This window comes from Camelus bactrianus, chromosome 6 (genome assembly GCF_048773025.1).
Source record: "Camelus bactrianus isolate YW-2024 breed Bactrian camel chromosome 6, ASM4877302v1, whole genome shotgun sequence".
NCBI classification, from domain to species: domain Eukaryota; kingdom Metazoa; phylum Chordata; class Mammalia; order Artiodactyla; family Camelidae; genus Camelus; species Camelus bactrianus.
In genome coordinates, this window is record NC_133544.1 from 43,631,449 (window position 1) to 43,645,338 (window position 13,890).

General features: G+C 42.2%; 1 protein-coding gene across 1 annotated transcript; it reads right to left on the reverse strand.

Moving 5' to 3' along the window:
- Window positions 1–3,066: 3,066 nt before the first annotated feature.
- Window positions 3,067–13,510, reverse strand: LOC141578030 (uncharacterized). Its single transcript, XM_074366583.1, has 3 exons — window positions 13,078–13,510; window positions 3,963–4,202; window positions 3,067–3,167 (listed from the first exon to the last, which is right to left on the reverse strand). Exons 1-3 carry the CDS (start codon window positions 13,493–13,495, stop codon window positions 3,067–3,069), a joined length of 759 nt encoding a protein of 252 aa, XP_074222684.1. The 5' UTR covers window positions 13,496–13,510.
- Between the last annotated feature and the right edge of the window lie 380 nt (window positions 13,511–13,890).

Genomic DNA, 13,890 nt, shown 5'->3' on the forward strand with positions numbered 1-13,890 from the left:
CTTCCTGTTCCCAATTAAAAATTTATTAGTTTAGTAAAAGTGAAGAGCAGATCTAGGGGGGACAACTCGTATTCCACCACATTTCTCCCATTTCCTTCCAATTAATTCCTTCTCAAAAGGAGTCTGCTTACTTCAGTTTACAGACAGTCCCTATTGCTTGCGATTGAAGTAACTAAACTGATACCTCTTTCGTCAGGCACCAGTTTATATAGATATAGATATAGATACAGATACAGATTTTTTTTAATTGAAGTATAGTCAGTTTACATGTTGTGTAAATTTCTGGTGTACAGCATAATGCTTCAGTCCATACATGAACATACATATGTGCGTTTTCATATTCTTTTTCACCATAAGTTACTATAAGATATTGAACATATTTTCCTGTGCTATACGGTATGAACTTGTTGTTTATCTATTTTATATATATCAGATCATCAGACCTCAGTTTAAATGACACCTCCTCAAGGAGGCTTACCTGATTGTTACCCTCTTGGTGGGTGTCCAGCCAAAAGACACAGCCAAGCCGAAGATTGGGAGAAGGAAGGATTTATTACTTGTAGCAAGTAAGGAGAACACCAGGGATCTTTCAGCAGTGTCCCCTGTCCCTGCAAAATGGGGAAGTTTTAAGCTCAGAGTAAATGCATAATCATGAAGGGCTTGGGCAGAGAAGAATTCTGCATACAACTGGGACAAAAGTTGACAAAGTTCAAGCTTCAGTTGATTGAAATCACAAGGGTCAGAAAAGGTCAGCATCTTGATCCCTTAGGTTCCAGCTGATCTGGTAGTTGAGAGATTCAGGCTAATCTTTACCATTGGAACAGAACTGAGTCTTTCCAAATTATCTTTGCTATTTTTACTTCTCTTGCCTGATTATAGTCACTTTTTCCTACATTCTTTTGTTCCCTTAAAATCATTAATTACTGAGACCTGTTCAAGGACAACTGTGTGGCCAGGCTTAGGTCGTAAAATGGCTTAAGCCCAAAAGGGCTTCTCTTATATCAAGAAAGCCATGCTGGGTTCTCTTTCTTTGGGGACCCCCTACTCTATCTGCTGACATGACTACTTTCTCTAAAGTAGATCGCCTCCCCTTTTCCTGCTATTATTGTTCATCTCTGAACTTTATTTCCTTTATGGTACTTAACACAGCTTGCAATTACTTTTTTTTTAATCTGTGTTGTTGTCTGTCTCCCCACCATATCTCTTTTCTTTACCACTACATCTCCATCACCGAGCTCATTGCCTGTCATTGGATAGATAAGAAATAAATATCTGATGTTAAGTGATTCAAACAGTGGTCAAGAATGACTCAGAGTTCTGAAGTGACCAGCTGAATGGATTGGTAGAGAGTGAGAATATGGGAAGTTAGGCACCGTTTGGAGGAAGGGATCAGAAGATGGTCACTTTTGCCTGCACATGCTGACTTTGAAGTTCTGAATTATTTCATCGTGACACCTAGTAGGCAGCTTGAAATACAAATCTGGAACTCTGCAAAGAGTGTCACTTTGGATGGAGCTATATAGATTTGAGAGCCTTGAGGACTGATGAGATCACTTATGAAGAGCATGACTAAAGAGACTGAAGAGAAGGTTTAGGAAGGAACTACTAGAAACAACATTTATAGAGTGGGCAGAGGAAGGATCAGCAAAGCTTTGGAGGACATAGCAGAGGCTGTCAATAAGAACAAAGAAGAAACCTTCAGGGAGAAGGTAGTGGTCACAAGTGGTTCATATGGTGCAGGGAGTAAATTATGTCACATAAATCTGCAAGAGTCCCTTAGAACTGCCTGTTAGGAGGCTTAGATATGGGAGCCCTAGAATAATTTCAGTATGTTGGTAGGCTGTGGGCTGAAGACAGAATGCTAGGAAGTGAATGCAGTAATTGTAGAATGTGCTTTCAGGAAGTACATCCATGAAAACAACAGATTTTATTTGGAGAGAGAGGTAAGGTCAGAGAGTTGAAAGAAATCTCAGAATCTCTTTATATAAGTGAGACAAAAATGAGAGACACACACACACACTCACAAGGTGGGTTTGGAAATGATTAATGGAGGAATTTTGACCTACTGGGTTTGAGATAGGAAGAGAGAACAAGGTGTTGCCCTTCCTTGAAGACATAAAGAAATTTTAGAGCAGGGCGGAGTAAAAACAAAGTTGAGTTCTTTTCTGATGGCCTTTACTTTACCTATGAAGGAGGGAGCCAAGTTATCTAATGTAAGGGAGGAGGTGGAGGAAGAAGTTTGGACTAGTTACTAAAACAAAGGGGGGATGGAAAAGAGTGCCGATAGGGGGCAGAAAAGTTCAGCTGATTTCAGATCTACCATGGCTGGTGATATTTTCTTTTCCTTCTTCCCCTTTATGCCTTCCTAGACTAACCTTGTTCTGGAAGAGACTCTAGGCTGCCAAATCCTAATTCGTGAACTGGTGTACCCAGTCCTAGATTTTTTTCCCCCAACAATAACGGGCAACGAACATGCAGGGACCGCGAGAGGAGACTGCTCCCCCAAGCTCTCTTGGTTCCAACAGTGAAAACAGAGCTGGCCTGTAGCATTTTTCCGGACCCCCAACCTCTGCTACCACGGGTTACAGTCCTTCATACAGCCAAGGCACCTCTTAAACTCTTGCTGTGGACAATGGGAGATTTAGGGACAGACGGTTCCGTTCCCTTGTAAATAACATCCCTCCAAATATGCAGCACTTATTTAAGGCCTGCTGAAGAAAGGCAATGCAGAGAGACCAGGGAATTGCCTTTCCTTTTGTGCTCACTGCGTATCCGGCCACAACACCTACGAGCATTAAGTGCAAACTGACCAATTTCTGTTATACGAGAACAGTGTTCCAAGCAGAACGGCCGGCAGCTGAGGCCGGAATAGGGGAAAGTATCGTCTTCGTAGCTCGCAAACCACCGAGGCAGGACCACAACCCCGCCCCATGACGTCACACGGCCTCAGCCTCCCGGCCACCTTGCGATGGGCGTGTCTTATTCCCGTGACTGCCTCAGCCCTGGCCTGCCCCGCCCCGGGTGACGTCACGGTGCCTTCAGCTTCTAGTATTTCATTGCTGAGCCTCACCACCGCCGGGCGCGGTGGCGCGCGCCTGTAGTCCCAGCTACTCGGGAGGCTGAGGCAGGAGGATCGCTTGAGCCCAGGAGTTCTGGGCTGTAGTGCGCTATGCCGATCGGGTGTCCGCACTAAGTTCGGCATCAATATGGTGACCTCCCGGGAGCGGGGGACCACCAGGTTGCCTAAGGAGGGGTGAACCGGCCCAGGTCGGAAACGGAGCAGGTCAAAACTCCCGTGCTGATCAGTAGTGGGATCGCGCCTGTGAATAGCCACTGCACTCCAGCCTGGGCAACATAGCGAGACCCCGTCTCTTTTGTTCCTCCTTGTAAAGGGAATCCTGTACCTCCTAAATCCGTATATTCTTCTAAACAATAAAAGCTTGCCTCTTCCTAAATTCATCCTTTTTAGGTATTCAGTAATTCACTGATAGATGCTTTAAAATAAACGAGGTATGACTGGTCTTTATCACTGGCGCTCCCTCTTCCCACTCTCACGTTTGTCTCCTTTTTCACGTCTTCTTTAGAGTTACAGCTCACTGGGTAACTTGGATACTCAGGGACTTGTAGCCACTTCATCACTGACCCCTACTGGAACGTTGTCAAAACGTCTCTACGAAAAGCTGTTATCACCCTCGGAGCCAACAGGGGATGCTCATTTTCTCACAACCTGTTGGCAAAAATGGCTGCCAGATATCACTGCGAAAAATGCACTCCGAGTCCAGAATTTTAAGTTCTGCCCGTAGCGGTCCAGTTTGCTACTTTGTTACCACTCTTTCCCTTACCTGACCGGACCTTCCCTCCCCACCTCCTGCGACAGGATGTTACCTTCATTCAGCACTGTCCTGTCAAAGTTTTTGCTTTTAAAAGTGGCAGGGAGATCTGGCTTTCATCCGAATCCTTACATTCTACCCGTTTACAGATAGGGCTGACCTTCCAACGGGGCACCTCGATAGTGGAAAAAGCAACCTGTAAGGATCCCAGACGGCCCTGTGATAGCCGAGGTAATGGGCCAGCGTGACAAAATGCTGCCACCCTGTCTCTCCCCTTGATGCTCGGATTACCAAGAGCTAACGTTAGCGATGGAATTGAAATGCAGGGGACTTCCAGCTCTCGCTGGGTCTCTGTGGGTCTGGGTCTCGAAACTAGTTGACGAGAGCAATGCCTAAACGTTCTTCACTGAGCCATATAGAGCGAGTCCTGTATCTTTATCTCTTTTTAAAAAGAAATACGTGAATAAAGTATGAAAGAAGAGAATCTTTTAGATTGTCAGAAGGTTTTGGTGGTACGATGGTTAATTTCAACTTTGTGAAAGGACTGTCTTAGAGGGTTCCATGTTATTTTTTTGTTTTTGAGAGCTCCTTTTTAAATTTAGGCATTTTAGGGGCAATGGAAATTGATCAAGCATTCACATTAGTCTTAACATTAATCTGATAATCTATTGTAAATTTAAAGACTCTAAACACAGACTTTCATATACTTCTAAAACGAAGAAGAAAGGGACAATGTAGTAAGCTATTCATAAAGCCAATGGTTTTTTTAGATGACCCATTCCACTGAACAAACAAATGAGTTAGAAAAGGCCCTTCTTGAGTTGAACAGACTTCTTCCCTCTACAACTGTGTGGATTAAGTCTTATTCTAATTATTAAGGACAACTTTTTAAGAATTTGAAAGACATCTCCTACTGAATGCATTTTCATTAAATACTAACGTATGGAGATGCTTTTTTACTTTTTACATCTCTACCCCACTTCACCCAGAAAATAAGAAGCAAAATACTTTTGGCATGCCTTATTAGGTTTTCACTTCACAGATCCCTGATTTTGACCCAGAATGACTTACCTGTGGAAGTAAGGATGGCATGTGAGTAGCCACCTGTGTTAGCCCTGGGGTTCCTACTCACCTTAGGTGTTTTCCACCCTCTGGGAGAACTTCTCAGCTTTGTGGAACTGAGGTGTGGTAATCAGAATAATACCCCTTACCCCCAAAGAAGTGAACTTCCTAATACCTAGAACCTGTGATATGTTACCTAACATGGTAAGAGGGATTTACAAATGTGAGTAAATTAAGAATCTTGAGATGGGGAGATTATCCTGGATTATCCTATGGGACCCAATCTAATTACAAGGATCCTTTTAAGGGGGAGGCAGGAGAGTCAGAGCCAGAGAAGGAGATGCAGCCTAGAAGCAGAGAGTGGAGTCATGCAGAGGTGCCAGCGAAGGACTGTGGACAGCCTCTGGAAGCTGGAAAAAGCAAGGAAACAGATTCTCCTCCAGAACCTCTTGAACAGATGCAGCCGTGCTGACCTACTTGGGGCCTCTGACCTTCAGAACTGTAAGATAATGAATTTGTGTTCCTTTGAACCACACAGGTGTACTTGTGTACACTGACTCTGTGGTAATTTGTTACAATACCAACAGATAACAAATACACAAGGGGCATTAAGGTTAGTCTGCACCTGAAAACTTTGTGAGGTCAGAAAGGAATCATTCCCGTAACTTCTTTAAAATGCTTGTACTTTTTTTTTTTTTAAACTTTTCACATTCAACAGATTTTCATGGTCAATACTTTTTCTGTGTATGTGTGTGTGTGTGTGTGTCTTTCTTTAAAAGTATAATATTTTAGCAATTCATCCATCGACTCATCTATCCATCCATCCATTCATCTACCCATCTATCCACTTAAAAAAATTTATGTGTCAAATATTTACCAGATCCTGTGTCGATACTAGATAATCAAAAATAGTGTAGACAAGCCATTGCCTTTATAGAGCTTCAGGCCTAGTGAGGTGGGGGTGGGGGGCCACACTCATTTAAAAATGGGCCATGTAAGGTGATTTAGGTTCTCACGATACCTGCTAAGTAACTAAGTAAAATTCATTAGCCTGCCCAAATGCCTGAAATACCCAATACCAAAAACTCTCTCCTGGGTTAAAGTATGGTTTTCAAGAAGCCACTGTTAAAAATGCACTGTGTTTGGCTTAAGCTCAATACTGTTACTGAATACCTATTTTAACCATCCACCCAGTACTTGGTATTTCCTGCAAACATCCATGAAAGAAGTTCAATATATCATGAAGCTGACCATACTTTTTTGTTTTAAGGCTTTATTTGTGTTAATGGTGGAATATTTTAGACATACAGCAACGTTAAAGTTTTATGTTTTCAAACCTACTAAGCCTTATCCTTTATGGTTTCTACTTCAGTGCATTATTGTTCTTAACTCTACTTTGTTTTATTATTAATATTAGAACATTTACTTTCTTAAAACATTTTTTTGCTTAAATTTGCTTCTTGTTTGTGTTACCTATAGTGTATACTATAGACCAAATGTTTGTGCCCCCTAAAAATTCCATATGTTGAAATCAATCCTCAGTGTGATAGTATTTGGAAGTGGTATCTTTGCGAGGTGATAGGTCATAAAATCCTCATGAATCAGATTAAATGCCCTTATAAAAGAGACCCTAGAGAGCTCCTTTGTCCCTTGTACCACTTGAGGTCACAGCAAGAAGACAGCTGTCTGTGAACCTATGAAGGAAGCAGGACTTCACCAGACATCAAATCTGTGGGTGTCTTGATCTTGGACTTCTCAGTTTTCAGAACTGTGAGAAATAAGCATTCATTGTTTAAGCCACCCAGACCATGGTATTTTTGTTATAGGAGCCTAAATGGACTAAGACAGTGTACAGCAAATTATTCCAAAGCTTGGTTGTTTGAAATAACAACTATTTTATTATGTCTCATTATTTTGAAGGTCAGGAATTTGGGCAAAGCTCTGCTGGACAATTCTGCTCCAGGTGCTATTGACTGTGATCATTTGGTGGTATTCACCTGATGGCTGCTCTAATCTGGTGGGTTCAAGATGCCTTAATTCACATGGCTGGCACTTTAACAGGCTTAGCTGTAACACTGCATTCGGTCAGGTCCATCTTCCTTTCCATGTAGTCTTTTTTTTTAATTGAAGTATAATCAGTTACAATGTGCAATCTCTGGTGTACAGAATAATGTCCCAGACGTACATAGACTTACATACATATATTCATATTCATTTTTAAAAAAATTTTATTGAAGTATAGTCAGTTTACAATGTTGTATCAATTTCTGGAGTACAGCATGATAGTTCAGTCATACATATACATACATATATTCATTTTCATATGCTTTTTCATTATAGATAACTGCAAGATATTGAATATAGTTCCTTGTGCTATACAGTATAAGCTTGTTGTTTATCCATTTTTTATATAGTAGTTAGCACCTGCACATCTCGAACTCTCAATTTATCCCTTCCCACCCCCTGCACCCCCTGGTAACCACTAAGTTTTTTTTCTATGTCTGAGTCTGTTTCTGTTTTGCAAATAAGTTCATTTGTCTTATTTTTTAGATTCCACATGCAAGTGGTATTATATGGTATTTTTCTTCTCTTTCTGGCTTACTTCACTTAGAATGACAGTCTCCAGATCCATCCATGTTGCTGCAAATGGCATTATTTTATTTTTTATGGCTGAGTAGTATTCCATTGTATAAATATACCACATCTTCTTTATCCAGTCATCTGTTGATGGATATTCAGGTTGTTTCCATGTCTTGGCTGTTGTAAATAGTGCTGCTACGAGCATTGGAGTGCATGTATCTTTTTGAATTAAGGGTCCCTCTGGTTATATGCCTAGGGTTGCTGGATCATATGGTAAGTCTGTTTTTAGTCTTTTGAGGAATCTCCATACTGTTTTCCATAATGGCTGCACCAAACTGCATTCCCACCAACAGTGTAGGAGGGTTCCCTTTTCTCCACAGCCTCTCCAGCATTTATCATTTGTGGATTTTTGAATGATAGCCATTCTGACTGGTGTAAGGTAATACCTCATTGTAGTTTTGATTTGCATTTCTCTGGTAATTAGCTATATTGAGCATTTTTTTCCTGTGCCTATTGGCCATTTGTGTGTTTTCATTGGAGAATTGCTTGTTTAGATCTTCTGCCCATTTTTGGATTGGGTTGTTTGTTTTTCTCTTATTATGTTGTATGAGCTGTTAATATATTCTGGAAATTAAGCCCCTGTCAGTCACATCTTTTGCAAATATTTTCTCCCATTATGTAGCTTGTCATTTTGTTTTGCTTATGATTTCCTTTGCTGTGCAAAAGCTTTTAAGTTTCATTGGGTCCCATTTGCTTATCTTTGCTTTTATTATTATTGCTTGGGTAAACTGTCCTAGGAGAATACTGCTGAGATTTATGTCAGATAATCCTTTGCCAATGTTTTCTTCTAAGAGGTTTAAGGTGTCTTGTCTTATGTTTAAGTCTTTAAGCCATTTTGAGTTTATTTTTGTGTATGGTGTGAGGGAGTATTCTAACTTCATTGATTTACATGCAGCTGTCCAGTTTTTCCAACACCATTTTCTGAAGAGACTGTCTTTACTCAGTCTTCACATTCTTCACCCATTCTGAGGAGTCTGTTCACATACTTCTCCCAGAATTCATCATCACCAATTTTCAAATTATGTTCCTTCCAAGTCCCTGGCCATCCAGCCAAACCATTGGCCACAGCCCACGAGTTGGTATATAATTGAATGTCTGCTTGTTTCTCCTTCTGAGCAAAATGAACAACCAGGTGCACTGCTCAAAGTTCTACCATCTGGGAGGATTTCCCTTCACCACTGTCTTTCAAGGATGTCCTGGGAAAAGGCATGAGTGCTGCAGCTGTCCACTTTAGGGAGGTGTCCACATATCACACAGAACTATCTATACTCCAGGCCCAAGTCTCCTCTTCCCCAGTCACCTGATTGTAGTGAATGCCTCACGAGGCCATAGTTGTAGACTGGGAGAGAGAAGGTGGTGTAGCAGGAACAGGGAACATAGGCATTTGGGCCACTTCTTCATGTAACTTATTTGTGCCTTCAGGACCTGATCGGGTCTGATCCCCTATGTATCACTTCCATTTGATGATCGAGTGCTGCTCTGCATCCCTAACTTTATGGCTTGGTGACACCCAGGTAACACCCAGTTCATTACAGGCAGCTCAGGTTGTATGATAACCTTGGTGGCCTAAAGTTAAGCATTCAGTCTCTCCTAAGGCCCAGTAGCAAGCCAAAAACTGTTTCTTAAGAGGAGAGCAGTTATTCACAGAGGATGGCAGGGCTTTGTTCCAAAATTGTGAGGGCCTACACTGTGATTCACCTACAGGGGCTTGCCAGATGTTACAAGCTGCATCCCTCCCTGTCTCCCACTATCACTTCAAGCACCATTAGATCTGCAGGATCATATGGTCCAAGTGACAGAGCAGCTGGCACGGCAGCCTGGACTTGCTGCAGAGTCTTCTCTTGATGTGAATGCCACTCAAAACAGCTTTTTGGATCCCTTTTTGGGTAAATGAGCCAAACTAGCACACCCAAATGAGGAATATATTGTCTCCAAAATCCAAAGAGATATTGTGCCTCTTTTTTGGTTGTAAGGGGGCCAGATGCAACAACTTAAACTTCACTTTAAAAGGGATATCTTGACATATCCCACAACACTGGACCCCTGGAAATTTCTCTGAGGTAGTTCTCTGAATTTTTGTCAGATTTGTTTCCACTCTCTGACACACAGATGTCTTACCAGTAAGTCTAGAGTTGCTACTTCTTTTTCCCTAGGTCCAATCAGCATAGTGGCATCCACATAATGGACCAGTGTGATATCTCATGGAAAGAAAAGGTGATCAAGACCCCTGTGAACTAAGCTATGACATAGGGCCAGAGAGTTGATACTCCAGTGAAGCAGAACAGTGAAGGTGGATTGCTGGCCTTGCCAGATGAAAGTAAACTGCTCCTGGTGGTCTTTATTAACAGAGATGGAGAGGGAGGAAGGTATAGCTCAGCGGTAGAGCCTATGCACAAGGTCCTAGGGTCAATCCTCAGTCCCTCCATTAAAACAACCAAACAAACAAACAAACAAAAAAACCCTAATTACCTCCCCCACCAAAACAAAAACAAAAAACAGAGATGGAGAAAAAGACATCATGAGATCAATAGTTGCGTACCAGGTGCCAGGGGATGTGCTAATTTGCTCAAGCAATGAAACCGCATTTGGTACAGCAGTTCCAGCTGCAGTCACCACCTGGGTAAGCTTACAATAATGCACTGCCATTTTCCAAGATCCCTCTGTCTTCTGCAGAGGCCAAATAGGTGAGTTGAATGGGGTGTGGTGGGGATCACCACCCCTGCATCTTTCAAGTCCCTGATGGTGGCATTAATCTCCACAATCCCTCCAGGAATGCAGTATTGCTTTCAGTTTACTATTTCCCTAGGTAGAGACAGTTTTAGTGGCTTCTGCTTAGCCTTTCCTCCGTAATTGCCCTCATTCCACAGGTCAGGGAACCTGTGTGGGGATTCTGCTAGTTGCTGAGTATGTCTGTTCCAATTATGCATTCCAGTACTGGGGAGATTACCACATAATGGATTTGGGGACTCACTGGGCCACTGTGAGACAGACCTGAACTAAAACGCCATTAATCACCTGACCTCCATAAACCCCTACTCTGACTGGACCACAGTGATGGTTTGAATCTCCTGTTAGTATCAGTTCAGAGCCAGTATCCAGTAATCAATCCCCAATGCACAATTACCCCCATAAAAGGCTGTAGGTCCCTTCCTCAAGGGGACCCAGACTTCCTTTTCTTTCTTTCTTAATAGAGGTACTGGGAATTGAACCCAGGACCTCATGCATGCTAAACATGTGCTCTACCACTGAGCTATACCCTGCTGCCACCCAGACTCCCTTTCATACAAGGAGTTCTGGGTCTGTAAACTGGCTGAAGTCTGGAAATTGATTGAAAGTCTATGACTCTGTTTTTATGATTTTTGTTCACTTGAGCTACAACTCTTTGGCTTATACAGACCAAGTAAGAATTTAGTAAGCTTCCCATATATAATTCTATGAACACTGTGATCAAATAGCCAGCATGATCAGTCTCCATGAGTCAGACTATTCATATTGCTGCTTTGACTCTGCTGTCCACTATGGTAGTCACACCCAACCTGCCTCTCGACATGAAGGGCTGCCATTGGACTCTACCACTCCAAGATCCAATCACTCCCCTTGCAATTAGGTTTCCCACTATAAATTCTGGCCTGCAGAGAAATGTGATCACAGGGCTTATCAAGGGTGCTGAGGAATCCCTCACAAATTTATTTCCCACTGTTGTGGGGAAAGGAGTGTTCTCTGGGCCCTCCCAGGGCGGGTGAGTAGGTCTTAAATGACAAATGCACCCCAGTATTATGGAATTGTGGAGATGGTTGCACAGCATTGTGAATATTTTAAGAGTTACTGAAGTATACACTTTAAAATGGTTATGATGGTGAATTTTATGTTATGTGAATTTACCTCAATTTAAAAAACATCTCAAAGACTACTGTTGGGGCTCAGGGTAGGTTGCCCCAAAATATGCCTCAATAGCATATTGATTATTTTGAATTAAAGTTACCTAAGAAATGGCCAACACAAGAGAGACACTCTCTCCTTCCTTTCTATTTCCCTGAAAGCAAGAAGTAAATTGCTCGTGTCAAAGGTGTATTCCCTGAAGGTGGAAGAATATCCTTATTGCCAGAGATAGGGAATTCAGGCTGAGAAGTCTGATAAATGAACCTTGTTACTTCTTTAATTTACTACTCCAAGCCCAAATTCTGTTTAGATTCTTTACTAATTGAGCACCCAAAACTGTCCTGTGAATTCCTTACAAATTTATTGTTCCTTTGTCTAAAAAGTTTAAAAACTGCCTGCTTTGGCCACTTCTTAGGTCTCATTTCCATGAGACCTCCATGTGCATGAATTAAATTTTTTCTCCTATCAATCTGTATTGCATCAATTTTATTATTAGTCCAGCCATAAGAACTCAAGAAGGCTAGAAGGGGAAATTTTCCCTTCCCTGACACTACAGATAGACTATTTCCATGAGTTGAGTGGAAGAAAAGATTAATAAATTATATCTTATCTGAAATGAAACTATGTTGGTTCCTATATATCACCACTTCATCTTCTAGAGATCAGTGAACTTCCAAGGATGGGCTTCAGGCCCCTTTCAACTTGGCAGTTACAAATGCAGATACCTTGAGCCAAAGTTAATGAATGACTCAAAATCTCTGGGTGTGATGTCTTCGAATTTGCTTTATGCCCACAGTCATCAGTGAATAACACAAAGCTTGAGAATCACAGCTTTAGATGCCCATAAGTTATCCATTAATAATTACCTCTAAATTTTCAGTTGGGGCAAATGCCAATAGCACCTGTTTGTGGTTTCAGATATTCACTTTTATCTTTTGTTTGAAAATCGGAAGATGAGCTGTCCACCTCCTGTTGACTCTTATTTTTCCTGCAAGTCCTCAAGTATCCCTGGTTCAGAATTTTCTCAGAGAAATTATTTCAAAAAACCAGAAATGATAGAATTCAATGGTAAATGATGCAGTTTCTTTGTACTTTTTACATTTATCTTTATCTGCTTCTCCCCCTTATGTATTTTCTTGCATTTTTCCATCTGATGCACATTTTTCTTACAGACAATGCAGAAGCAATGTATGAGTTAGCTGAGTGACTGTCCCGTGTATAACTTAAATTTGTATCTTGCTCACATCTTATGGGTCTAGGGCCCTAGAGTGGGAATTTTGCTGTAAAGTATTTCAGTTTTCGTTCATAAGGAGCATCTGAAAGTTGTCCCTTTCAGTGTGGAGTTTATACATTGGCTGCTTTTAAACAAAATATTTAGGCATTCTTTTGGGAATGCCTTCAGAGCCAACACAAGACCCTTAATACAGTCTTTGTACAGTTAGACCTCTCGCTTTTACAGTTTGGAATACAGTCGACTTGGCCCCCAGTCTTTCCTAAACCCTCCAAATGGTTTATTCCATATTTTGAGCTATTCTGCATGATTAACTGTGCTATTTGACGCAGTAATGCTGTGCTGTACGTCCTACAGCAGCCCCCTTAGCGTCTGCAGTTCCTGGTTTCTTCTGAAATGTCAGCCGCTCCCTTTTTACTTAGAGTCGCCTCCTGCTGGTGGGAATTCTGCTGTTAAGACTTGCAGCCGCTAGGCTCTCCGGGTTCCTTGCCGAGCGCGGTGGCGCGCGCCTGTAGTCCCAGCTACTCGGGAGGCTGAGGCAGGAGGATCGCTTGAGCCCAGGAGTTCTGGGCTGTAGTGCGCTATGCCGATCGGGTGTCCGCACTAAGTTCGGCATCAATATGGTGACCTCCCGGGAGCGGGGGACCACCAGGTTGCCTAAGGAGGGGTGAACCGGCCCAGGTCGGAAACGGAGCAGGTCAAAACTCCCGTGCTGATCAGTAGTGGGATCGCGCCTGTGAATAGCCACTGCACTCCAGCCTGGGCAACATAGCGAGACCCCGTCTCTTTTGGATTCCTGTCTTAAAATTGGTTTTCTTCCCACGTATCTATCATAGCAAACAAAAAGTACCATATTTACATTCTTGCACAACTTATTTCCTACTACAGCGTGAATCCCCTTAGGCGGGACAATCTTGCCTTATTTTTATTTTTATCTTACTTCACCATTATCTAGCTAAACACTTGAATATTCTCCGGTTGCCTTGCATTTATGGAGCCCCTATGGTGTACCTGGTACAATGCTAAGCCCAGGGGATCCCAAGACGTAGATTGATGAGAATCCCACAATACACCGCAAGATGCTCTTCAGAGAGTAAGACTTATTAGAATAGGAACTTGTTTTTGAGGGTTGGTTCGCCTCGATCATTGAGGATAACGTAGGGCGAATGAAACAGTCCTCTTCCTTACATTTCAAAACTCTACACATCAGGGAACGGGGTCGTGGCTCTAGCATACAGAGTCCTACCG